Source organism: Neodiprion pinetum, chromosome 4, assembly GCF_021155775.2.
Source record: "Neodiprion pinetum isolate iyNeoPine1 chromosome 4, iyNeoPine1.2, whole genome shotgun sequence".
Taxonomy (NCBI): domain Eukaryota; kingdom Metazoa; phylum Arthropoda; class Insecta; order Hymenoptera; family Diprionidae; genus Neodiprion; species Neodiprion pinetum.
In genome coordinates this window covers 29,525,888-29,552,764 of record NC_060235.2, presented here as the reverse complement: position 1 = coordinate 29,552,764, position 26,877 = coordinate 29,525,888, and the positions used below count along the sequence as shown (strand labels likewise).

The 26,877-nt window shown below is 39.0% G+C and overlaps 1 protein-coding gene across 11 annotated transcripts in view; it reads left to right on the top strand.

The window, feature by feature from the left end:
* Fas3 (fasciclin 3) overlaps positions 1–26,877 on the top strand; it is a 238,086-nt gene that overhangs the window by 208,237 nt on the left and 2,972 nt on the right. The window contains exons 2-10 of one of the 11 annotated variants that reach the window (XM_046620248.2): positions 12,523–12,846; positions 13,360–13,497; positions 13,684–13,866; positions 13,969–14,153; positions 14,473–14,614; positions 15,149–15,169; positions 16,374–16,484; positions 26,102–26,132; positions 26,487–26,567. In XM_046620248.2, coding sequence (XP_046476204.1) covers positions 12,523–12,846; positions 13,360–13,497; positions 13,684–13,866; positions 13,969–14,153; positions 14,473–14,614; positions 15,149–15,169; positions 16,374–16,484; positions 26,102–26,132; positions 26,487–26,567 — 1,216 coding nt within the window. Of the gene's footprint in view, positions 1–12,522; positions 12,847–13,359; positions 13,498–13,683; positions 13,867–13,968; positions 14,154–14,472; positions 14,615–15,106; positions 15,200–16,373; positions 16,485–20,628; positions 24,288–26,101; positions 26,133–26,486; positions 26,568–26,877 lie in introns of those variants that run through there. The other 10 variants (XM_046620247.2, XM_046620246.2, XM_046620245.2 and 7 more) reach the window with 10 other exon arrangements.

Here is a 26,877-nt window from a genome sequence, read left to right as displayed (position 1 = left end):
TATCGGATGAAGCCACGCGAGGAAGCGTCTTCAACTTTTCCACGTAATTGAATCACCTGGACTGAACGAATGAACGATACGCGGAGATGAAAGGGGAGGATAGAGACACCCTTCTCCGAAACTCTAGCCCACAGTTTCACCTCTACCTTAACTACAATTGGAGTTCTGAGCTTTTGATGCCTTTGACGCACCATGATTTCAGCAATGCAAATGAGGTGACGCTCCCTCGTTCTCCATCCCCCTTGTTCCACAAAGGCGTTTGGATAGCCGCAGGTTGATATGGGGTGAATTCTTTCAATCCATTTACGCCGAACTATGAGCTTAGAAATTTAGATACAAATGCACGTCTGTGCTTGAAATTTTTCTTCTTCTCGACAGTTCTATTTTCGATCGGAGAATGAATATCACATAGGTACACTGAAAAACTCGACTTTTCCTCATAGATTTCGCCGAATAACGAGTTAACGGTTTTCGTCGTTCGTCGCTCTCTCGCAGGACTCGGAGCAAATGTGCTTTCATCTGTTTTCACTTAGTGTTCGGAGTAACATGCCGGCGAAGTGGAACATCGGCTCCTCGGATAAGGGGTTTCGGTCGGTGAAGGTATTGGTTGGCACAATGTGTGACGGTGATGCTGACGGTGTCACAAGGGCTAGTTAAAACCACATCAGGGTCACTTCCCTCTATCCATTCGCCGACCTAAGCCCCGCCTCGTCGTCCCTCTGCTAAAACTTCGAATTTCCCTGCCTCGATTGCATGGCTCTCGTCCAAATTACAATCCAATTTTTATCCAATACAGAATTCCAAAAATTCACCCTTCATTCTACGGTATTTCCAATTGGCGGGGGCTATCATGCGGGTATTACCAAAGCTCAAACAGGAATTCACGTAATTCCAGAATTCTGACTGGTAAAAACAATTGAAATCCAATAAAATGAATCAGTAGATATAATTGGATTTATCAGACGGGAAAGATTTTTGTCAATATCGTTACTCGCAGAGTTGTGAAAGGATTTGCCCGGCAAACTGTGAACAATTAACAATATTATTCGTAGCTATAATCATACTCGAATATATTCAACATATATATATATACACACATACATACATACATACATACGCACGTATAACATTTTTTACCTGACGTGTAATTTAATTGGGAGTTTCACACGCGGTGATATTTATTCACCGTTAACAACACAAGCTCGTAATTTAATTAACGCGCGGCGATAAAGTATCGCGTTTCTATCGTTGCTAATTAGGCGTGTGTGCGAATGCACCTCAATTCGTAGTGTTTTTGCATATTTTCACATCGTGAGAATTCAAAGTCGGATCGGCAGTCTGTCAGTTTACTCATCAACTGATGAAAATAGTTATGCCTTAATGCGTCGGTGCAATTTACGGTTTCACGAGTCTGGTCTCGTAGCAACGCGTAAGTGAGCTACGCGGCATGCCTGGTTGGGGATTCGATCTGACGTGCCAAGGTGTAGCTGATATGAACGTCGCGAACAAGCCCATCAAAGTGATTTATATTAGGTGCAGGATCGGGCGAAGGTGGCAAATGGATTCCCCACTTTTAGTGTGTTACAGGAAGGCGGAATATTAATTAACGACGCGTGGACGAGAGAGCGAAGAGGCGTACCTCTCTCACCTAGCTCACCTCGCTCACCTCGCTCACCTCGTCCACCTCGTCTACTATCGAGGGTAATTTAACTCGAAGCCTTCAATTACCATACTTACTTATGCATGTATTCAAAGGGGCAAGAGAAACTCACCACCGTATATATCGGTACCGTCACTCTTTTCTCTTTTCCTCATTTTCCTCCTGCCTCGAAGCCGCGAACTATGTGATAAAAATAACGGCTCAAGATGCCTGCTCGGTTGCGGTAGGTAATTCTATTAGCAAAATCACGTCGTCTTTATCATAGCTTCTGTACGCTCACGTTGCACGAGAAGCACAAATGCCACTGTGCTCATAACGGTAAAAGCAAACCGCCAACTCACAATCTCAATTCCAAAAACACTCTGGTTCGCTTCATCCTACGAATTCGATTCCATTGTCTAGACAATCATCATTGGTCACGCTGTCAAGAAGTCCCTTACCTCAGGTTATTCTAGCATGTCTTCACAGGATCTGAGACAACTTAAAAGAAGTTAGCCCACCGAATATGCTATAAAACGTATTAGTATCATGGGCACGCAATTGAACTGTTGTTAAAAAATTTAAATTCACCCTAGTTTTCAAATACTCGTGACATACTCGCAAGGGGTGGGGTACAAAAATGCGCGAGACCAAAAAATCGATGGGACGAAATTCCGAAAGTCAAACTACCGGCACTTAAAAACGTAGATAGACCGTAAATACGAGAAAATGACTTGTAGAAAAATATAAATTGAGAACGCAAAAATTTATAAATAAATTCATACCGGCATTTTTTATTTTTTTTGATAATGACCAAGATTACGATGTGTAAAATATTGAATTGCGAAAATACCGACGAGTCAAAAGTCGACTTTTCAAATGTCAGACTCGTGCCTTTGTCGAAAATCTACGAATCCGAATATATCTATTCAAATATACCAAGGCACTGTTTTAAAATTCGTACCTCTAAAATATCGGTTTTTCGACAGTCGACTTTGGTCTTTTAGGATTTTAAGCCCCATCCCTTGCAAGGCCAAGAAGCAATCGAAATTCCTGATATTTAATGTGTTTGGCATCTCAGTCGTTTAGCAATCTCCGTGAAGGAAACACCTTGGCAGCTTATCGAATGCGTGTTCAATCTGCCGTGTAACATTATTAAACTATGAGAAGTGTCCGCCAAGTTTAATCAAGAGTTTATCACGGATCCCATTCGATTATTTTCATTGAAATTGAAATATTGCTGCAGACCGTATTCAGTGATAAATACCTGAAGCAAAAGTGTAATAAATGGTACCGCAATAATTATAAAACTGAGTGGTTAAATGTCAGTGAATGTGGTTTCAGTCCGTGATATTTAATCTCCTGCTGCAGGTCAAATTCAGTTCAATGCAACATTTCCTTTCTGGAGAGATTGCAGCAACAAAAATTGTTTTGTTTGTTGTTCATTTGTTTTTTGAATTTTTTACCAAAGAAAGTCTCACTTGAAATTTCTATCGCGACCGTTTCCTGATGAATCATTCCCGGTCTCGGGTATTTTTATCAAAAGAAAAAGCCTTTCGTAGTTCCAGCTCTAATCAACCGCAGATACGCGGATGATCTAGTTAATAATAATGATACCACGTAATAACTTCAATCAGATTTAAGAGACATCCCGTTATTAACTTCCAACATCTTGCGTCCTTCGCGCTATTGTCCCCCATAATCCAACGCCCTGCGGGTCTCGACCATAAACCAGGCTTTCATGTCCCGAGGAGTGACTCACCTATCCCGCTGTAAAATGGGGACGAGTATTGACGGGGACGCTCAATCCCGGTTGATAGTTGTTTAATCCGGTATCCGTTTCGGTTAACTCAATTCTCAGCATCATCATCGGCGAGCAAAACAGTTTCTGTATACCAGGCGATGAGGGTGAAATATACCCTTAAAGCCCGGGACACTTGCCGTGGCTTCGTCGGTCCGACTATACGGCAAAGAGAAGGGTCCGAGAGTTGATTTAGGGCCGTGTAAATCGGGCTTAATCACCATGGAGATTTGCGGCCGTCTGGGACAAAATTGGCAACGAAGTCCTCGGTACTTGAGCTTGCGAAAAGGGCCTCGAAGAGCGCGAAGGAGCGAACGGCAGTTGCCGAAACTGCTAACTCGGCGTCACGCTTGTTTGTCGGAAAAAAAACTTTTTGTCAGGACGAAACTTCACCGCGAGAGAAACTCACGGGTCTTCAGCTCGCCTCTTCGCGATACGGGATATCCGCGAATTATTTGTACAGACATCATCGGTGCTCCGCCACCCGCCAACCTACTGAGCAGATATTTGCTGATCATTTGCAACGGACAAATATTTGTTCACTTTCTGTAAGGTCGATCGTTCTATAACTTCTTACGTCTGTTATCTTCGCCGGGTTTTCATCTCCTAAAGTGTCTCACTCTGCGTTATTTCTTTCGTTTCTTCTTCCTTTTTCTGTCATAAAAATTTTCTCTTCACGATCAGTCGTTTACTCTTTCAACGTGCAGGGCTCCGCCTGCAATCGTTGCTGTGAAAGCTTTATTTATAGACATAGAGAAAGAAATTTATATCGACAAAGAAGTCACTCGAGTACCTACTCTCCGATCCTCTCGGAAAAGTTTCAAAAGCTCCGGCAGAATTTATATTGTGTCGATCTTTTTCCATCGCATGGAGATTCCGCCTTCCGTGTAGATTGAAGGGTGTCTTTTTTTTTTTTTTTTTGCAAACTACAAGCACCCTCTTCCCGTTGTACAAACTCGAACCATCGAAGTTTCTTTTCTGGCACTGCAGTAGCAGAAAAAGCAGCATCGTCGTAAATGCAGTTTAATATCCGCTTGATAAATCCTCGTCGGTTGCAGTCGCGGTGCAAAGAGCTTAAGCTGCAACTTTTACAGCAGACTCTTGGAACTTCTGGGACCCTCAACGACGCCGGAGCGTCTAATCGAGGACGCCTGATAAAAGCTACCCCGTTGTCCGTTGGGATGGCTTAAATTCTAGCTAGTTGAATAAAAAAAATTATCCCTTGATCGCGCGTCCCTCGGAAGCCTTCGTTCTGTCAGCAAGACGATGTGAACGGCACCTCGATTCGCGGGAGAATTTTACTTGCTCTATTGTGGTTGTCTTTGCTCTCCTCGATCACCTCGAAACCTAATCAACGCGTGCCTGTAAAGTTGAAAACGGAAAATGGGAAGATTCAGGCAACTTTTGACTCAAACCGAGGCTTAAGGAAGTAAAGTTACCTAATCATATGTATACATATGACATATGACATAGTATACATATGTAATATGTCTAGATATTGATTTAAATCGATCGTTTCTTCGCAGTATCTCTCGTGGTTTCACTTCTCGATAATACGTCAATTACTCGGAATTCAGACATTTTTCAGATATTGGAATATTATAAATTCTTCTCTATTACTCTAGTCGACTCAACAGGGTGGCGACAGACCGGGAAACCCGGGAATAATCGGGAAGTTTTATCTATCGAAAAAAGTCAGGGAATTACGATGGGCCATAGCGAAGAAATTAATTTTTTATAAATCGTTTTTACACTTCAGCAATAATTTGTTAATTCATTTAAGCTAACTATCAGAAAGGGTATCATTCAATTTCTTATTATTTGTGTGAAACGAAGCAATACTATGTGTTTTTAAATCTAAATTTATATACAGAACGTGCACAATTTCTGGGGTTTTTGGTCATAAAAGCTGCTCAACATGACCAAAGTTTCGTGGCAAAAGATCAGAGAATTTTGAATTTTTTTACGAGAAAAGTCAGGGAATTTTACTCGTGCAAAATTATTACCACCATTTTCAATTGCAGGAAATCATTTTAATTCACTATTAAAGAAAAAAAAATATCGACTGTCGCAAAAACTCTTGGAATTAGATTTCAGCATGATTATTGCAAAGAAAAGGGCAGATTAGTGTGGAAGACCGCGGAATTTCCCTGAATTAACAAATATTAACCGCGGAATTATCATGCGGGCTTAGAGCGGGAAGGACGGAGGGTTGGTCCCGTTGTATACAGGGGCCAAAGGAAAGGTCTGCGCGGCTGTGGTCCTGGTGGAATTAGTTGTATGCAGATTTGGTAGTCGCGGCGTGCAGTTCAGGCGGCGTCTTATTGCGAGCGGCCATCCGAGAAAATTGGAAATCACTGGGAAATTGCGCGGAACCGCTTCCTATTCCCCATTCCCACTCTTCGTTCACATCCGCCGCCATTTTCCGCGAGAAAATCCTGAGAAACCGCGAGTGACCGGAAAAACTGAAGGCTTAAACTCTTGCGAGAAGCGTGTGGACGACGATGACCTGCAGCTCGATCGGGGGAAAATTCTACATTTATATGCAATTTTCGAACGCCACCGTTTATCGAGAGTAAATTGAATCGAGATCCAGAATTTCATTTTCAGAGATATTATCCCCCCCCCTCCCAGATTCTGGCGAAGCGATGTACCCACACTTATACCTGCATTTTCATCGTTGCGCGGATTTGGTGAAAATTTCAATTTTCAATGGCATGCGGAAAGTCGGGCTTACCAAAGACATATATAAGATACAAGAAATTGGCCGGAAATCCAGTCTCGACGAGTCCGCGAAATTGGAGAACAGCACGATTGTTCGCGTACGTATTTTATATAGTTGAGGATATCGAGAGACTCGGCTGATTCCGGAGGATCTCTTCTACGTATCCGCGTACCAACGTTGAATTTATCGAATCTCGTCCGCGAAATAGCCATGATTTTTGATCGCGATGCAAGTTTGATTTGTACATAAAGGAACTGCGGAGTTTCGGCGGTTTATTTCGCGAATCCAGGCCAGCGGGTTGCAGGATATGTAACCTGCCGCCGATACTGTGTGAACCGTAAATCACATTGGTATCAGCTCTTGCCCGCGGTCTTAAATTCGAACAATGCGGAATTCCACTGCAAGCTCGTATATCTCTGGATGAACCTGAAATTGATTTGTCACGTTAGTCATGCGCGTAATGAATTGCAATTCGTATTTGAATGATCTCGAGGAGTTACGATTTTCAATCTTCTGCTGTTTGAAATTGAAAGAAAAAATTGAACGCGTATAATACCTACGGTTCAGGGACCGCAAGAACTTTGAATTGTGACTGTGCATGGTCTCGTTCTAATCAGCGGGAAAAGTCAAAGGACGAAATTACGCACGCTCGGGGAATATTTCTGGGTTTCAATTTCTCCCGCACCCTTTTTCTCGTAAGCGATTTTTTTCCTCCTTTCTCGCTTTTCTCCCCGTAGCGTTTGAAGTTACGACATTACCGTGGCTCGCAAATATTACCGCGAATGCCCTCATCATATTTTCATTCACGCCCGAACGCTTCTGAAATAAAAGCAAAACCCAGTCCTTGTCTCCTATTACTATAGCATGGGGCACTCTGCTCTCTATCCATGCCTTGAGTCTTCGTCGAGTCTGCGTGGGTTTGGTCTGGTTTCGCCTGAAATACAAATTCACCGTCATGCGCATTCTCCTGTCTCTTGATTTCGGTATAATTTCATATTTTTTCACTTACCCATTTTAAGTTTAAGGATCAATATGACTTTGAAGCTTTTCGATCATACTGACCTTAATTTAATGAAATATTCAACATTCAACAATTCCCAGTATACATTTTCACAAAGTTGAGCGAAGAAAGAGTAATGAACCATTCTGTAAATTAATTCATCATTCAACCATACATATTTTTTTTTCTTCTTACGCTCGCTTCAAATAGAACGTAATTAGGTCTCGTGGCACTCTGCAGAATTCAAAGGAAAAGTAAAGTTCCTGCCTTTATTACGTCAACGAGTATGTCACCTGATTTCATACTCTCAATTTTGTTTTGATAAAGCATGAAAGGGAGTTCATCCCGAAAACAATACCTGGAAATTAGGTACTGCAGGCTAACCAACCCTGATCCGTAATATTTAAACTTTACCACTAAGCTCTGCTCAGATAATAATTTCCGCGAATATCCTTCCGGCTAAGCACAAGTGCCCGCGAGATTCTGATTACGGTTTTACGTACATTTTTAATCAAACCTAACCCGCGGCTGATATTATACGGAGGTACTTTGTACACACTAAACGTGCTAATTACGCGCTTTTATGAAATTAGCTGGAAATGATAAATCGTTCGATCGCATCCCTTCACCACGAGTTTTAGCTCCAGGCATGAACAATTTTTTTTAAGACTCACGTGCTGACGTCTGATGAACGATTGAAATTGATCCATAACAGCAGAACAACTTTTTTTCGGCCAAGAATTATAAATTGCGTTCTTTAATGAGTGGCTCAAATTTTTTATGAAGCGTGAAATATCCCTGAAAGGAAACAGTCTTAGCAAAAAATGTAATTGTGTCATTACACCGCCAATTTTTGTTCAATTAATAACAATTCTCAGGCTCTAACGATGTTTGTGTGGATAAGCTGAGCTGATGGTAAATTATTATTCCGAAAGTGGTATAAGACATAGTAACACATTCATGTTGAACCTCTCTCTCTATATATATATATATATATATATTAATATTAAAGAGGATAACTTTATGAGATTTGAATGAACAATTGAGCGCTATTCACTATTGTTCTATTCATTCTGGTAATTAATCGAAAATATAACTATCTGGATTATGTTTGTACACATAGGTAATTTTCGTTTCAACTAAACACTTGCAACGTTTGGCGTGAATTTTTATGCGCGGTTTTAAATTATAGCAAAGGGGATTCATGACGTGTATCGAATTATTCAACGCATGGATTCGAGAGAAATGGCACGAAACGAATAAATAAATTCATAAGGTATAATTTATGTACCTCATTTCGCTGTTACGAATAGGTATAATGAAACACGGTAATAAAATTTGTCTTTCCACAACAATGCGAATCCAGTTTAATCAAATGAAGCCCATTTCAATAAACGAAAACAACGGATAGTCGCGGACGAGTTGGCCAGCTTAATCAAAGTTCATCAAGTTATAACTAAAATAAATTAAACCAGCTTCATTACCATCCTGAAGTTTGAAAAAATTCGAAAAATATGAAACGCTGTACGAACACGAAAATGAGGAACGTTGGCGTTGATTGAGCTCATTCACAGTCGTGCGCCAGAGAGCAAGGCGTGGCTTTTGAAAATTGACTATTGACCAACAACCGCTAACACCCGCCCTGCTATTTTCCCGGTATTTTAAATGACAATAGCCTTCATTGCGGGGAAAAATTACAAGGCTCGTGGGATCAATCGTGCCGTAACTCTCGTTCGCTGGTGCTCGGCATAATTCGTGTCAGAACGCCGCACGTGAGAGGACACAAGTCACGGATTCTCTGTAATTACTACGCCAAACTTGACGCGAATTGTAGCCTCGTACGTGATAACGGTGCACGATGATTAGCTTGAGCTAAATATAAAAACAAATAGGCCTGCAACGGCGTGTCTAACTCGCTGTCGGTATGCGGAATAATTTATCGATATTAAATGAAACTTTGAAAATTCCGTCCACGATTCAGCATTCGAGCTTACGCAAGACAATATTTCACCTCTTGAAAGTGGAAAAATTTCAACAAATTGCAATTCGAAAGCACCCTAGCTCTCCGGGTAAATTCTGTATCACCAAAAGTACATACATACATAATATTCTGCGGCTGTTACCGCAACACTGTAAAAATAATGGTCAAATAATTTTATTCATCAACAATACGTATAACGCGAGCGTGAAATTTGATGATTGTTAATGATTGAGGTTATAGACGAGTGTTTACTTTTCACATATATATGTATAATTTGAAGCATTTCTATTATCACCTGAAACTCGGTATTAGAAGCTTGAATGGCCAGGTGATGTTAACTGTTCTAAAATATTTCATTTAACGTGTTCAATACAGCAATGAAATATGCAAATTAAACAATATTAACCGTTCGTCCGTAGCCGGCTGCGGTTTTGAATTGGCCGAATACCGAATGCACACCATCACCCAGGGCGCAGGATACGCCAACATAGGCGTTCAACGATTGGTATACTGACATTTCGACCGCCTAGCTACGAACGGTTAATAAGCTGTTGAACTCTGGCGAAGAAGGCAGGTGAAATGAGAATGAACGATGAAGAATATAATCATTCGCAGGAGCTGTGGCAGAGCTTTAATTGGCGTTGAAGCCCGCTTTGCACCTATTATGCAGAGCGGGTCTGCATGTATATAACAAGCACATCAACATGCCCTGGAAAGGTGTGAGAGGAAAAGGGCTGGAGAGGCTTTCCGGGTGAAAAAAGGCGCTGGCGATGATGTAGGATGTCGTAAATAAAAAGGGCTATAGCAACCCTCCGTCTCGCACCCAGAACACGAAGTACGAACCTGAATGAGCCAAGTGCCTAAGACCGGAAGCCGGAGAAGGTGAACGTGAACGAAAATCAACTGCCGCATGGTTTTCTTGCAGTGCCTTGAATCTTGGAGGGAATGAACGATGAATGGCGCCGGCTGTACGCGATAGCGAATATTGCTTGCGTATACCTATATACATATTTTTTCTCTCTCATTTGTCTGCATTTTATTATCATCACCTACAGGCGCATTACAACATATGCACGTTTGTCACGCCGTTCACTCGCCGAAAATTTACTCCCTTCAACTTACTAAACTACACAGGGGTTCGCGAAATGGTGGGGGATACCAGATGCGTGAGCTGAGTCATTCCGATTGGCTCTTTCCCGGCTTACGTATATACGTATGACAAATACCAACAGGTGTCTCGCTCTTCTTTTGCGTCTCGAGTAGAACTGTTGAATTGCAAATTTATTTTCAGTGAAAAACGAGACATATACACGATCGGTGAATTGCCGTCTCGTGATTCGAGAATTTATTTCGATTTTACGGATGGTTAAGCTCGGAAAATATACAGCTGCATTGAGTCGCTAGACTTGGAATAGCTCGTACTGCAGTTCGCATAATTCCGATTAGATCGATTCACCGTCAAGACTTGAGTTGCCGCACCGAAGCTGTTCAAAGTTCGAAATCACGCTGAGAATCAAAACGTTGGCAATTCAATGGTCCGAAAAGTAAATTCAATGCCAACATCCACGCTACTGCAATTTCAGTGCAAAAACACTTCGGAAAATTGCAGATCGAGTTGAATGAGCGGAAGATTGAAGAAAAGCGGGCGTTGATGTACGAAGATCATTTCGCGACAGACGTTTCGTTCCTCCTCGACTGCAATATCGCGTCGTTATAATGCAATATGCATTTGCGACGACTGCAGCAATTTGCACGAGTCTTCGTTTATCGTATTAAGCTTAATGCTCGTTTATGCGAGTACACGGTACTGGAGACAGCAGTCTAGCTGCCTCGCGATGACAACAAGACGGATTCCCGCTCGGTGAAAACACCCAGTTTGACGTTGGAAGAGCGATTACCGGTTTCCCATTGGAGGAAAACAACGTACGGATTTTCCGACGCTCATTGTCGGTTCTGGTAAGCTGCGACAAAGACACGAATAGAAAATACGGGTATCAATGCACGTAGGAAAACGAAACTTGAAGATACGGTAGGAAACCATCGATGGAACGTATATCTTGAACAGTTGTATTGTTCACCTCTTACCAATTTTAATTACTACAATATTCGTCTTATATTTATGATTATTCTCCGACTTGACATACTCTGAAATCGAATTCATTGAAACCGGATCTTTTTGTACACCGTGTACAGTGTAATCAATTACTTTCACGTTTCATGAACCCTCGATGTTTTTTTTTTTTTTTTTTTTTAAGTTTCTGCAGCTACGTGACATCCGGAACGATGACGGGAGATCGGAAATGAGAGATAAGCTTGACGTGATTTTGGTAAAAAGAGACGAACTTCAATCCGAATATCAATCAATATAAAAACAGATAAGATTCAGATATAATATAGTATATACTCACATTTCGCAAGATAATCTTTCAGAATCTGAAACGTGTTTGGTACAATTGTTAGCTCTTCTTGCTTTTTTCCTCGAGCTTTTGATCATTAAATCCCTGAAGAACAAAAGCCATGCATTCGAGGTCTGTTATACTTTCTACAGAATATGCTTCGTCGCATAGTCGTTTGTTTAGTGCATAATAGTGGCCCCTGTAATTTTTTTTTTTTTAAATTGAAATATTAACCTGTACAAAAATCTCTACGATCAATTGCCGCTTGCGCGACTTGAGCTGGGTGAAAAATGAACGAAAACTTTGGTAGCAACGTGTACATGTATAATAATGTACGATATGGTGGAACCAGTTTCAACAGTTCCGCTTCTCAGCCAAAAAAATTAAAAACCAAAGCTTCGCTCCTCTCGGCTTGACTTGATAAAGGAAGTTCGTGGTAGTCTTTTTGCACCAAAAGTTTCGTTCGCTTATACAATACATGAACGGTACCGCAAAAGGGGTAAGTGTAGCAGCCCTTCCTGCGTTCTCGAGGGTTGCGTGATTATTTTGGCGACCAGTACACGGTGAGTGTGTAAGCTTATAGTTCGTTCAAGTTTGTATTTTACCGCAGAGAACGGAAGCTGCTGGGAAAGGAGCCGGTTGGCTTGAGTTTTAATCAACTTCACATTTTGCCCCATAAATCTGATGCTGTTACCGTGCTCGCCTCCCTTCTTCGCGCCCTGCAAGCCCTATTTGCGGCTGAAATCACACCACGTAACAAGCGTCACCGAAGGTTTATGATCACTCTCTTGTGGAGCAGATACGTATAAGTATAGGTAGAACACTGTTGCTGTCAACCTTTCGGATCTAGTGTAGTGCTGTAACAATAAGACGGTTCTTGGCTCGTTTCCTTTCAATCAGCGGATACCCGCCTGGTCGGGAAATTCCCGTCATTTTCTCCGATAATTATCACAGCCTTGTGGTTTCTTCTTTGTTTTCAGCCGACACGCAGAATATCAACGTCTCGATCAATCCCTCGGGAGAGACGACGGTACGCACTGGACAAAATCTCACGATACTCTGCAGCGTGGGCGTACCTTTGAAAACCTGTCGCGTTGAAGTTCCTCAGGAAAGGAGCGTGATTCTCGAGCCCAATCAGCCGTCCGAAGACGGAATTGGATGGTACGGCTCATCGTTGGATGCTGGACAATGCGGGGTGTTCATCGCTCAAATAAAGGAAAAACACGACGGCATATTCAAGTGCTCCCTCACTCCGAAGAATGCCAGATACGAGAGCTACAACACCTTGAGAATTATCGTTGCCAGTGAGTATTTTAACACTCTGTAGTTAATGTTGATTTGTTTGCTGTGATCCGTCAATTTTGGAGATTGCTTGAACAATTTGTGACACGAGAAATTGAACCGATATTAGGAGGCTCTGATTCAGTATTTATTAGTATGTTGGTGAAAAATGGAAGAGATTATATACATATAAGAAAAAAAATAAAAAATGAAGATATTTAATGCAGTAAACAACTATAGTAACTCGTCAGCATTCAGTATAAGTCAACTGAAGAAGAACGCGAGAAAACAATGTATTAATCCGTTCTTAGTCGGATTTTTTAATCTCGTTGTCTTTCAAATAGTGCTGAAAATGTGTATTCCGAAATTTGACCGGAAACCGTAAAAGCACCGGAAAGTAGAGTTTCATTTCACGTATATACCGTGTCGAAGTACCTATACATAAGCGGCGCGGATGAAACGGGTGATTAAAACTGATTGCTTAACTTCGTAACAAATTAAGGTGAATTTGAACCGTACAAACTGTAATTTTGCAGAACCTCCGGTCATGCCTGAACTGATGGTCTTCCCTGGACGTCGTGGTGAACGGCAAAATTACGAAAAGGGAGAAACGCTGAAGGTCAGCTGCCGTGTCAAGGCTGGTCGACCAGTTGCAAACGTGTCTATATTTTTCGGTGAGTATTCGGGAGGAATTTTTTTCTCGTGTGTCACGTAAAGTCGCACCAACAAAACCCGACACAAATTTAGTCGCTTAAGCTTCGCTTCATTTGTCGTTTGTAAATGCGGGTTATGACCATTTGAATGAAGTGGGAATCGAATTTCATCATTTTCCCAATTGAAATTTTGACCACTTTTCACAGGCGACGAACAAATCGGTCTTGAGGAGAAGCCGATAGTTTACAACTACAACAACGACTCGTACGTCATTCAAAATGCGACACGAGTCTTGTCTTGGACTGACAACGGGAAGGTGTTACGCTGCGACGCTACTCATCTCGCTCTGGATCGGCCCCTTTCGGCAAAACAGCAGATCTCAGTCTTATGTGAGTTCGTTGTGATCTGGCGAGCTCCGCCTGCATATGTAAAATACGTCTCGGCTGTAATTAAATCGTTCGCGGATGGATAACGCTTGTTGTGTGTTTCAGACGCGCCGCAACCCCAGCCTACAATCGAAAGGTTTGGATTCGTGATTGGTCAGCCTGGTACAGTTAACGTAACGGTTCAAGCGAATCCCCGACCGCAATTCATGTGGCGTATTGACGACGACAAGGTCGACGAGGGTCAATTTGACGAGAGCAATCGCATCAGGTCGTCCAGAGCAGTCGAATTAGTAAGATAATATCGCCTTCTTCATTTCCAATTAAATTTATCGGGAAATCTTGTTATCGCTTTTCCCCGGCCCTTCTCGGATTCTCATTCGGCTCTTGATCCCCGATCCGTACCTTCCACTCAAAACCCTTGAATCCCGGGACACTTTCGAGATCGAGTTCTATTGAAAATCTTCGAAACTGTCAAAGGGTATCATCGACGACGGGCTCCGATTGAATATTTCACGTGTATTTGAAATCAGACAAAGTCCGACAATCTGCGAATATTTTTACTACGAATCGAAATTTTACAAGTAAATCGGTTTTTATTCGTCATTACAGGGCAAAGGCTATTGGGAAATTACCCTGAATATCGACAGTGTTCAAAAGTCCGACACCGAGAAGAAGTACGTTTTGTTAGTCAACAATGAGCTGGGATCTACCGAGTACCAAATCGTTTTGTCAACGTCAACGGAACCTGCTGGTAAGTCTTCAGTCGTCAAAACATTCACTTATCACAGTTTAGTTGCCGTCAATCAGAACACGTTACAAAGCACACACTGCACCATCTCGCTTAAAAACGATGCATCGGCGTGTCACTCAGGCCTATCAGAGGTCTAATATTGCAATAATCACGTTATGGCAGATAATTTTTATTTCCACAGTCGAAGTAAACGCGTTTCAGGATAAGTCCCGTTCGCAAAGGTCATTCGCTAGATAATCAATGTTTCTTAGCCAATTATACTCACTCGGCAACTTTTTTCGATGTACAAATGCCATGTTCATTCACTGTCTATACTATGTAACGATCTTACCCCGACACTAATCGTTCGGGGATGCGTCCGTTAGTTCTCCCATTCATTCATTCATTCATTCATTCTCACCTGCTACCACCACCACCACCACCACCACCACCACCACCACCACCACCACCACCACCATCATCACTACTTCGCAAACGAAACCAATATGGCAGAAGGTATATCTAACCGCACTACTTCACCACATGCTCACGCAGGAGCGTTCAGTCACTTCTATGGTAAGCTCGCCGAATCAATGCACGCACTAGGTAATTCTATTTTAACAATTATTTGTAAGTAGAGCTAGGCCAATGGGTTCTACGTGAACGACGACACTCGCTGTGTATGCTCGTTCGTTCGTTGGTTTATACATGAGCTATATTGATTTTCCACTAATGCTTTCGTCGACATGAATCTGACTCACAGTGCTCGTAGTTGCTGAAAGGGATAACCGTTCTCCACCTTGTCAAATTGCGGGAAGTAGGCAAAAGCACATTTCTTTCAGAGATATATCCGCGTATTGTACAACCGGTAATTCACGTTCAACCCTAAAATGGCGAAGTAGATTTAGCGTGGTGAGATATTGCGAATATTTTTTTTTCCTATATGCGGGGTTCAATTATTTCATTTTAATCGCGTGCCTGTAATCAATAATGCAAACATAAATACAAGGCATGTTTGATCAGTCGGATTTGTAAGTTTTATTAGTAATTTCAAGGTACATGTCAATTATTCCGCGAATAACTTCTTATCTTCTGAATCACGGAATAACTTTAGTTCAATACTCACCACGCTTGTAGATATTAACCAATTGCTGCATCGACGTTGTACTATTTTGTACATCTTTCACTTGGAGTGAGCTTGCTATGAAAGAACTTATATGATTAATTATATATTATACACGAATGACAATTAAAATACTTTTGACTTCATGGCTTTACTACTAAGGCGATCAAGCAGCTCAATCGAAGAAGAGACGTATCTTTGTCGCGTAATTGACGTGCCGTAAAATTCTATCATTTATCCTATTTCCTACGGAATATACATTTTCAAGCGGTTAACTTAAAATCGATGAAAAGAGCTCATAACCGTTTAACATTAAATAACAGCAAGTTGGGGAGCTTCGGTGATTTTGGAATGATTTCAATCTGGTTATTTCTGCTTCTACGTGAGGATTCACATAAAATTCAAGCTACATATTTTTACTAATGTATTGTTATATCTGTTTTATCCTATGGTAAAGATATTGGTATTTTGCCAAATAAACTCGACCTCTGTAACTCTCACGGCATTTTTATTACAATTATTAAATGCGTGCTGTTATCATAGAGATAAAAAAAAAAAAAAAATGTTCTTTGAGCATTTGCATTTTCGAACTGGGGCATGTTGTGTTCTAAGACGAGGTGAATCGAAAGTGTATGCTAAATCAAATTGCAATTACAGGAGATCTTGACGCCGGGTCTATCATCGGCATCGTCGTTGGAGTTTTGATCCTTCTTCTTATTGTGTTCCTTATCATCTTTGCACGTGCTACGGGTCGTTGGTGTTTCGCAGGTGAGTCACCCGTATTCTTATCCTAAATTTTAATCGTTTCGTTGAGTGTACTTTTCCTCTGAAATACAAAATCTTTCTCAGCGTTTGCTTTTTGAGTCCCTGCAGATGAGAGGACCGGGTGTCGTAATTCCGATCGCTGAACATCCAATATTTACTTTCAAATTTTCCTGCATAATCGATTATACTGTCGGAAATTATCATTTTCCAATTGTTCACTTTTGTCTTGGCATGTTCAATTTCACATTCTAGCTAAATTGATCCGAATTTCAGCACCGTGTCCCATGCGTACAGCGGCAGATACCCCGTTTTTTTTTTTTTGCAAGCAAATAATCGAGACTCACTATGTATTTCCTCACATGTATATTCTCCAATTAACTATTCTCCAATAATCCCCGATTCGACACTCAACATTTTTTGTACGAATTACTAGTGATGGATTTTTCAACCCCCTGTCGGGTATCTGCGATATTTTATCAACGTCGTCCTATCAATATGATTATTAATTTTTCCATATGGAAACAGCAATGCTGTGCGAAAGAAATAAAGAGAATAAATTCTAGAAATACTTTCAAGATAATGTTATAGTGATTTATAGATTGAGGTTAATAGTTTCATCTCTTTACGACCGACTGTTGCGAACTCGTAACTCGGCAAAACCGATAAATCAGAGGTATAATCAGAGAGTAGTTGAACCCAGTACAAATAGTACGACTTATAAATAAAGCGCTGTGGTTGAAATCTGATAATAATACGTCGAATCAAATGGTACTTTGAACGGAGTTGAAATGATGCGGAATGATTCAGAATAGTCGGTTGGTGAAAGTAAAATGACAACGGAGAAAACAAAAGTTTGATAAATAGCAAATTGGCAAGAGTCCACTGCTGCTGCTGCCCTCTACGTGGCATTACGTATTTACAGTATGCGTGCAAATATTTCACTGTAGAACTTGGAATTTTCTCTATCTCGTGTAGAATCAATGTACTTGTATTTGAAAATTTTCTTCTATCTTATGATTTATTTGAACAAGTAATAATATATTTGTATTGATTCAACGGACAGTATGCAATCTACAGAAAATAAAGTAGGTAGCAGCTCGGAAAACAAATAGTAACTACTCTCTGGAAACCTGAAAACTTGTCGTAGTCAGGTTCCAGATGCTAGACATGCGAAAATGTCTCGGGAAAACTTGTTTGGCATCTTATTTCAAAGATAAACGCGAAACGAATGCGAAACAATCCGTGTACTTGCTTGCTGAGATCAATACTTCTCCGACGTCAAGTTTCACAAGCAGACATTATACTGGATAATTAATCGTAGTAACAAGATCGGTGATATCAGTGTTTATTATCCGCCTGGTATAATTTTCATGGGCCCATTCTTGTCTCGTTATTATTTAGAATTCGAAAATCTGGTTTCTATATAGTATGAAGATACTCATACCAAAATCTATAAATACTCCGAGCCATTGAATATACGTGCTATAGAAAAAAGTCGGAGCAATCGATGAACGTTGAAACCAGTCTGTTATTTTAATGTGATACCGGTTCAATGATGTTCATTGATCGAACAGATTCCAGATATTTCCAGAGTGATACTTTTCAATGTGTTTCACTCGCTCGTGAAAATCGTATCTTTGCGTGCCCAGTCCTGTGGAAATTCATCGGCTCTTTTGCTCCGACATCGCGTAAAATTTGCCACCTAAAAGTCTTTGAAAACTTTAAAAGTTAATTTCGCCCTGCTCTAATATCAGTTTTTTGGTATCGGAATTGCTATTTTCAAATTTCCTTGTTCAATATTATCCAAATTTCCGTCCGGATGAAATAATTTATTTATTTTTTCACCCCAACTTCGTGACATCGTAAAATTCGATAATTCGTGATCTTGTTCGATGCAGACTTAGGACTCAATTCCTTCAAACGTTCAATTCAATACGTTAATTATCGGCTGAAAAATTTGCGAAACAATCGAAAGGTTTTCAACTTCGAATCGCTTTTGCGTGAATAATATCTCGAAAAAATAATTCAGCTGAAGTAATAAAAATTTCTTCTTTCGTGAAGCAATTATTATAAAAAGGTATTTTTGAAAGTTTCGAGTATGAAATAAGTTGAAAGTGAAAATCAGTAGTTAAACCTAAAATTTTAGAATAAAGACCGATAGCTCATTACGAACATGTATAAATTACAACGGTTCTCGAACCTATAAATCACAGCCCAGCATTTTGCGTATTGCGGTAGCGAAATCCATATTGGTTTGAGATAAGCGTACTAGTAAGATAAGAAAATTTTCTATTTGTATGCGTTCTCCTTTCCTCCCAAAAAAATAAATTCTCCCATATCAGTTGCCACCTGTATGTATACAATGTACTGTGTGTTGTGCCGCCACCGATAGGACAGCATGCAAGTCGGGCGAAGTAAAGAACACGGAGATACACCAACATTAACCGTGCGATCCCATTCTCTAGGCATGACACTATCCAGGGGTAAGTTAGCCTCAGACATGAGACAGCAACCCCTAGTGCTCGCGCTGTTCGCCGCCCACCATCAGCCATCAATACAGCCATCTCACCATTCCATTAAAAGAAATGAAAATAATAAAATTAAAAAATCGGAGTTTCCAAACCGCCGTAGCTTCGTTATTCACTACGTCATCAGCTGAAGTTCGAACTACCCAACGATCTGTTGTACCTATTTGCAATCACTTTTTGATAATCAGATTGAGTCGTTGTCGCATTTCATTCATTGTAACAGAATGTACAGTGAAAATTGAATGCTGCTGAACAATGGGAAGCGACACTAATAACGATTATTCTATCACCTTTCGTTTTTTTTTTTTTGTATGTTTTTCTCTCGTCATAATGTTATCACAATATTGCATGTACTTCGAGCTTGGTATCTACATGTACGTTATAATTGATGCATGTGATAAAAAAGCATTTTATTGTGTGTAATGTATGTTACATACTTACCACCAAAGGTCAGAGCGAGTACCGTACAATTCTTACGGAGAAGTCGGTATCGCTCTGACCATCTACTGACATCGAATTTATCTAACGGGTTTGTACATACCTACCAGAATTCAAAATTTCACCATAACGAATTCGCGCGGATGATATTGGTCGTCTTTTTTTTGCGTATGTTTTTTTTTTGCTATTACGTTGGACTTTTTCCCGTAACAAGCAACCGCTAACAATCGGCGAGGGCAAGTCAGGATCACGTAGGATTTGCCTGTTCATGGCAATATGGCACAGAAACAGATCGGATACGGTCGGTATTTGCTGCACCGACGTTATTTTCGGTCGGTAAAATATATTCCAATCTTAGCAATTATTACATTAAAATAGATTCGGTAGAGTTCTTGTGCCAAGTAATATACATATACCGTTTATACATACTTCACTTTGTCGGTTGATCGTTTGAAGCATGGTTGTTTCGTTCATTGCTGTTCTTCAATACACCGATTATATTACTAATTGACTGTGAAACATTACTGCAATTCATGTATATGTAATGGTATACATACGCTCACTTTTCACCTCATACCCTTTGCTTGGACTGATAAATTATAATAGTAACAACAAAAATAGTCATCAATATTAATGATAATAATTCTTAGTGCGATGATTTGCTTGTGAATGTTTATACATATTATCAATTTATTATGCTATAGTCAGTTACAGTACAACTAGAATCTCGTTTATTATCACGTATGATTCTAACGTGAAAAAAAAAAAAAGAAATCTTCTCCACACTCGCGTGTGAAAATCGTTTAGAAAAGGTAAATTCTTAAAAATTCATAGTAAAATCTACAAGAACTTGCATCCGCGATATAACGAGTCCAAACAGTGACAGCCAGTCGCTCGTATCATAGAAAGTAGAAAAAAAAGTCTCGAATTGAATTGAAAATTGCTATTAAAACTTGATTGGTTCGTAGTAATGCCGGGAAAAAAAGAAAAAAAAAAACGAAAAAATTATTCCATCATTTTCGGTCGTTTGTCACCGTGGCACGATTCACTCGACACACGCATCACACGATTAGACAAGGATAGCTGGTCGTGTCTTCCGTTTCTCGAATCCAACCAATGAAAAATGTCTACGTTGAAGGTTTGCGCGTTGCCCTGACCGGTTGTGGCGTTGCTTGTTACAGCGAGGCGGAGGCGCGACGAGGAGGCGGCTGGCGGTGCCGGCGCCGGGAGCGAGGCGCACATCACACCCGGCGACGAGGACCACGAAGATCCCCACATCATAGACGAGAAGATGCCCCACGGAGGACAGGAGAACCCGATCCACGCGAGCACGGAGTACGTTAACGGGAACACGGACATCAAGGACATGAAGGACATCAAGAAGGACGAGAAGACGGACACGCCGGTCTAACGCGGGCGGCGGCCCTTTTTGTCTCATCGCTCGCATCCGGCGGACGGAAGGGTGTCGAATGCCTGTCATTTGCCATTTTATCGAAAGATTTCCTCACCCTCTCGCTTCCTTCATTTTACCGATATTGTTGTCACGGGCGTTGTGCCGCAGCATCGTTTTATTTTGTCACTCATTTTTTCACGATTTGTTCTTTTGTTATATTTTAATTTTTAATTTTTTTTCCTCTACTTCACTTAGCGGTTACCGTTTCGTCATGTCAATGTTATATCGCACGAACGCCACTCAACCCTTTTTGTCCCCGGTTGCGAGATATCGTTTTTGTATTCATTTTCTCACCGGCTGCAGCCTGGACGAGGATAGTACGGGACTGGGAATCTCGGGCACACAGATTATTTGTATACAATTATGCATGGTGTTCGACACTCTACCCCGGGGGATAAAATCGCGCGTCCTTTCTCGCGCTGCGGAAGTTGAGCGATTGCTTTTTTGGTTTTCTTGGGATGATTATCATGCGAAGGAAACTACATTGAAAGTATATTGTATGACTTCGTGATGTCATAGTCACGATAAATTTTCTCCTGTGTTCAATTTACTGGAGGTTTTAACGGGAATCTCTTATTATACGATGTACTAAGGAACAATAAGTATTTTTTTGTTCGATACCGAATTAGTTTTGAATCTCAAATCAAGACGGGGTGATGTAAGATTAATCCAACCATATACTCTAATCGCCGTTAGATGACGCAATGAGTGTTCTGTTCTTTTATTTTTTATTTTTTTTATTTTTTATTTGCTTTTTTTTCCCTGTCGTAAAAAGTGATACTATTATTACAGTAACACGTTCTGCTGATATTCTGACAGTCATGAAATTTGAACGCGAGGGTTTTCAACGCGCCAGGAAGGGTAAAGCACTGTCAAAGTTAAATCGTAAAATGTGCGAGAATAGCGCAAGCTTGTATTACGATCCGTAAGCCGAGCATCCGCCCCTCAATAGTACGTATTATACAACGTGGGATAAGTCGAGTCTGGATAGATTAGAAAAGAAAAAAAAAAAAAAATTACATCACTGAACGTCGGACTATAGACTATAGTCCAAGGTCTAAAACAATGAACCTCTTGATTTTAATTTCTCCTTCAAAGAGGTGCAGAATTTCTATACCAATTAATGATAATTATGATAGAATTATGTACATCGATATTCATAATCTCGAAGAAGACGAATTAACTAGAGGTTAACATTGATTTTGATATTAATAATTAGAGGAGATTAAAAAGAAACAACAAAAACCACGTAAATTAATAATGTTAAAACGCATACCTACTTTTAAGAATCCCGTCACGCCCTGTTGTTCGAGTATTATGCGCGCCTATACGTACGCGTTACATTATGCGTGATAATAACAAAAGCGTCATTGTTTAATTGTAAAATTCGTAACTATATATATATTATATACATATATAATATAATCAACATCAAATTTATCCATTGTCGCAAACATTTTTGACGTAAATTTCAGAACTGTTTCAACTCCACAAAAGATTCAAATTATGAAATAGTTAATTACCATTATTGTTTTTGTTTTTCTCCTCTTCATTACACATCGCAGTACTGAATATACATACATGAATACATTGATACACACATGCATACTGATGTAATAACGTTAATATTAAGAGATAACTAATTAAACGAATGAACATAAGTTACGAAAACCTAAATCTACACAATCGTAATCTGAATCGTTATAATATTTGATAATAATTACACACACATTCCATAAGATCTAGCTTCGTGCGAAATTCTGCAACTTTGAATACATCGTTGAACAATTATTACATTCAACAATTATATACATGCACTCGCTTGTTCCGCATTTAAGGCGATTATTCGGCAATTATTCCCTGTTAAAAAAGCCAGATCGAATTAATAAATTCATATTAGAATCGTCAAAGATAATCAAATATCCGAGTTCAGACCCTATGGCAAATCCGGTTTTTGAATTCGCATCTAATACAAATTTATCACTCTCTATATGGCTTTTTATTCAGGATTGTTTCATCTTACATTTCACATGATCCAAAATCGAGGTTGTAATCGTCAATGCTGCACTTCAACAATCATTGAAATCGATACATACATCTTCGTTACTAACATTTATTTTCACAAAATGGCTGCAAACGCAAAAGCTGTCACAAAATTTTACGCGCATAAATCGTTGACCCGACCGTTGTGTCAATCAGTTTTGCAGTTTTTCACTTACCCATTGGTTACTACTTATTATAATCACTCTCGCTGAGGCTTGACACTAATTTGCGCAAGGTTTGTTCAATGTGAAATTATTTTTACTAATAATAATACCACAATAGTAATGATAAGCAAAGTTTACTTTGATACTTCAATTTATTGTGTAATGATATTAGGATATATATATTACATATATATATATTATTATATTTTAATCGTGCATATTAAAATCACATAATTATTCTACTCTCGCAATACGCCGTTTGAAGAACATTGAAAAGAAAAGAAAAACCATCGCTAATTTACATCCAGTTGTCTTCTTTTGGATAAATATTATCAATATGAGACAATCGAACGCACCACAGGTGAATGTAAGCGATTTTAATTGATTTCTAACTGGAATAAACAAGAGCAGAAAAAAAAGAAAACAATCATTTTGTTTCAAATTGCATTTCTTCGACAATAAAATAATTGTTTCCACTTTTGTACTGATGATTTTTTACTTTTGAATGAGCCATTTAAAATAACCATGAAAATCCTTTTGATCGGAACATTAAATGTCGTCAACAATGTAGCTCGTTTGTTTTTACGAGTGCAATTTTACGGCCTGTTTGTTTGAAAAGAAAGTTTCACAATTTCGCGCACACATATAATAAACGTAAACTCATACATACGTATATACACACACCGAATTTTTAACACACGACACATTTTCACTTAACAGAGAAAGGGCAATGGGGTAACAAATTTGTCAGGGTTCGTCCGATGAAGACGAAAGCAAAACCAGACAAACAGTGAAAAAAAATGTAAATTTGTTACTCGGTTGGCCCGACTTGCTGCGTGTTGTATATATAAAAATAAATAAGTAAAACAAATGAATGAATAAATATATATTAATATTATAAATATTACGATATAAAAACTAATAGTAATGATATATTCTGAGCCAAGGCAGTTGATTTACATTCAGTGAATATAAAAAGTATTTACTAAAAAGTAAATCATGTGCTGGAAGCCTGTCGTTATTCGTATTTGAAGTGAAATAATAAGGAAAAAAATAAGGTTTACTTAATGGTTATCGTATCATCATAAAATAAAAAATATAATGAAAAAAAAAATTAAAAGCAAAAAAAAAAAGAAAAAAAAACATACATTCGAAACGAAATAAATGTGTGAGTGTATGTTACCCATAGAAATACAAGTATGGAACGCCCCCTTCGATCTGGTTACGTAATATTATCTTTTAACGCGTTAAACACAATTTATATTTATAACAATTTTTAATTACCGAAAGTCTCACGTGGAACTAGGATCTTGAATGTTGAATAGTTACGGGATTGAATCTCCGCTGTAATTGTGACCATCGACACTCGGTAACTTACGCTGAGAAGCCGAAAATCAGTCAATCATTATACTTACCATAATCATATTCACTTTCAGTACTGGTCCAAATACGTATAGTATAACGATATCGATAAACCCTGTACGATATCGACGTGCATCACTGCCACGAGATTGCAGACTAGGGTGGATTTTGATTGTCGGGTTCAATTCAGATCATTTGAATTCTTTGTTATCTTATTTGCAGTATATTACCTCTGATTCGAAGTATATTTTCTGATTACGGTTGTGTCAGGTATCTAACACACTTTTATAAAATGGGGTATACCTAGGCATTAAAGGTATACATACACATAAAAACCGTGTAAGGTGTAAAGATAAATTTAAACTATTCAACTTGATGGACTAGGATCTGTAAAACTGAATATATCATACGAATGGTTAATATTAACTAGATATTATTATGATACGTTTATGTACAAAGGTTTATTGTGGTACATTTATGATAATACTAAACTTATTTTATAATTGATTTTATTACATAATTATTAATTAACTGTAACGCTAATTACTTAAATCTCGATGATCATGCTATGATATAATCCGTTACAAGAAAATTTATTTAAATAAATCAGTAAATACATTAATCAAACCCTTGCTTAATCGAAACGAATTTTGAGCCCTCTCCCAAACCACAAAAGAAAAAGAAAGAAGAAAAAGTATATTAACTTTAAAACGGCTTGCACTATTGAAGGATGATGCTGTATGTTATACTAAGCATGATCGTTGGCCATACAATGGAATATATAAATATATATATATATACATATATATATTTATGTAAATGTAAGTTTAGATAATCTAATAATTATTATTAACTGGAATCGGCGGGCTCTGAAATACTTTTATGGACACTTTCGTTATTTTATCGACAATTTTTGTATAACTGAAAAATAAAATGGTTTTATCGCAACTGTTCTTCCTTCTTTCTTAACGCGGCTTTTATTGATTCAACCGTTTCTCGTTATCTACACAATATCCGTATTTATTCTTGATTTTCTAACATTTTTGAGACATTGGCGTGACCATTTTTTGATATGTCGAATTCACGTTTGCGATGCTAAAGCGTTGAAGAAAATGAGAAAAAAAAAAATATTTGTGAGCCCCCGTTTTCGAATTGAAATAAAATTTTAAAGTTACGGGATCGGTAAAGTAAATTAAGAAACGCATTGCGACCATGTCGATGTCGAACGAAAGCGATCTGCGAATTTTGTATCTGTACTTGTAGATACAATGCGATAGACGACAGTAATTATAATTGAAAATTTAAATGAAATTAATATATAGAGAGCTGTATGTAATAATTTTAAGTTCATTCATCGCTATGATATTATATAAATATATATATATAACTAAGTATTATATGATTTTTGAAATAAAACATTTGTTTTAAATATACAAACGTGTAACAACTACGCGTAGTCCTTGAAAACGTCTAAGAAACTACAATTACTTAACGCAGCTCGTTTAAATATCGGAAAATTCGCAATTCCCACTCATAGTATACCTATGCCGATGTCAATATCTGGCATACAAAACATCGATAACCATTTTCAATATATCTCTCTGAAAATGTATTTTCTTCTGCCTATTTCAGGTGGTTCCTCGACCAGGACGATTGGAGAGTCGTGAGTATAAATCCTTCTTAACAATTGGACGTCTGTTTTTTATACACTGTAAAATAATTACACGTTGTATTGAATGTTGACTATCAGTTCTCGTAATACTAATTTCTGCCGCATTCTTAGCGCACAAGTTTGTCACTAACACGCAAGACACTTCGCAGATAATCCTGCCAAATATCAGAAATTCGAAGCCCAGAGGTCGATCAACCGATTACATGTGAAAAATATTTATACCCGTAACTAGTAGTCATTTTTTTTTTTTTTTTAATTTCCTTCTCCGTGCCATTAATCGTACAAGTAGGCGAATCTTTACTCTAGACTTATTGTTAGACACCGCATGACGCGAATAATTTTCAGAGACATAGCAGATCCAGCAGCAAGCGTTAGCCTTCTTCGCTTCCGAAAACCAAAACCAGATGATCCAAATGCGGGGCGAAGGCAAGGAGCACATATTTATTTTTCATTGCTTTTGTTTGTCCATTAACAAAACCCGTAATTCGCACTCACATCAAAATCATTATACCTGGACGGATCTTACGCATTTCACACATTGTATAGCGTATGTTGTAATTTTAATGTATACCTGCCAAGGAATCAAGCTTTTTTCCCACGTATATTCATTCCACGCTCATTCAAGGCGGCGGACACTGTCTTCGCACAGTGAGTAGGTATTAGTCGTTCGACTTGCATCATCATAATCACTACTCAGGCATCGATAATATTATTTATGTGCAAAATATGTGAATGT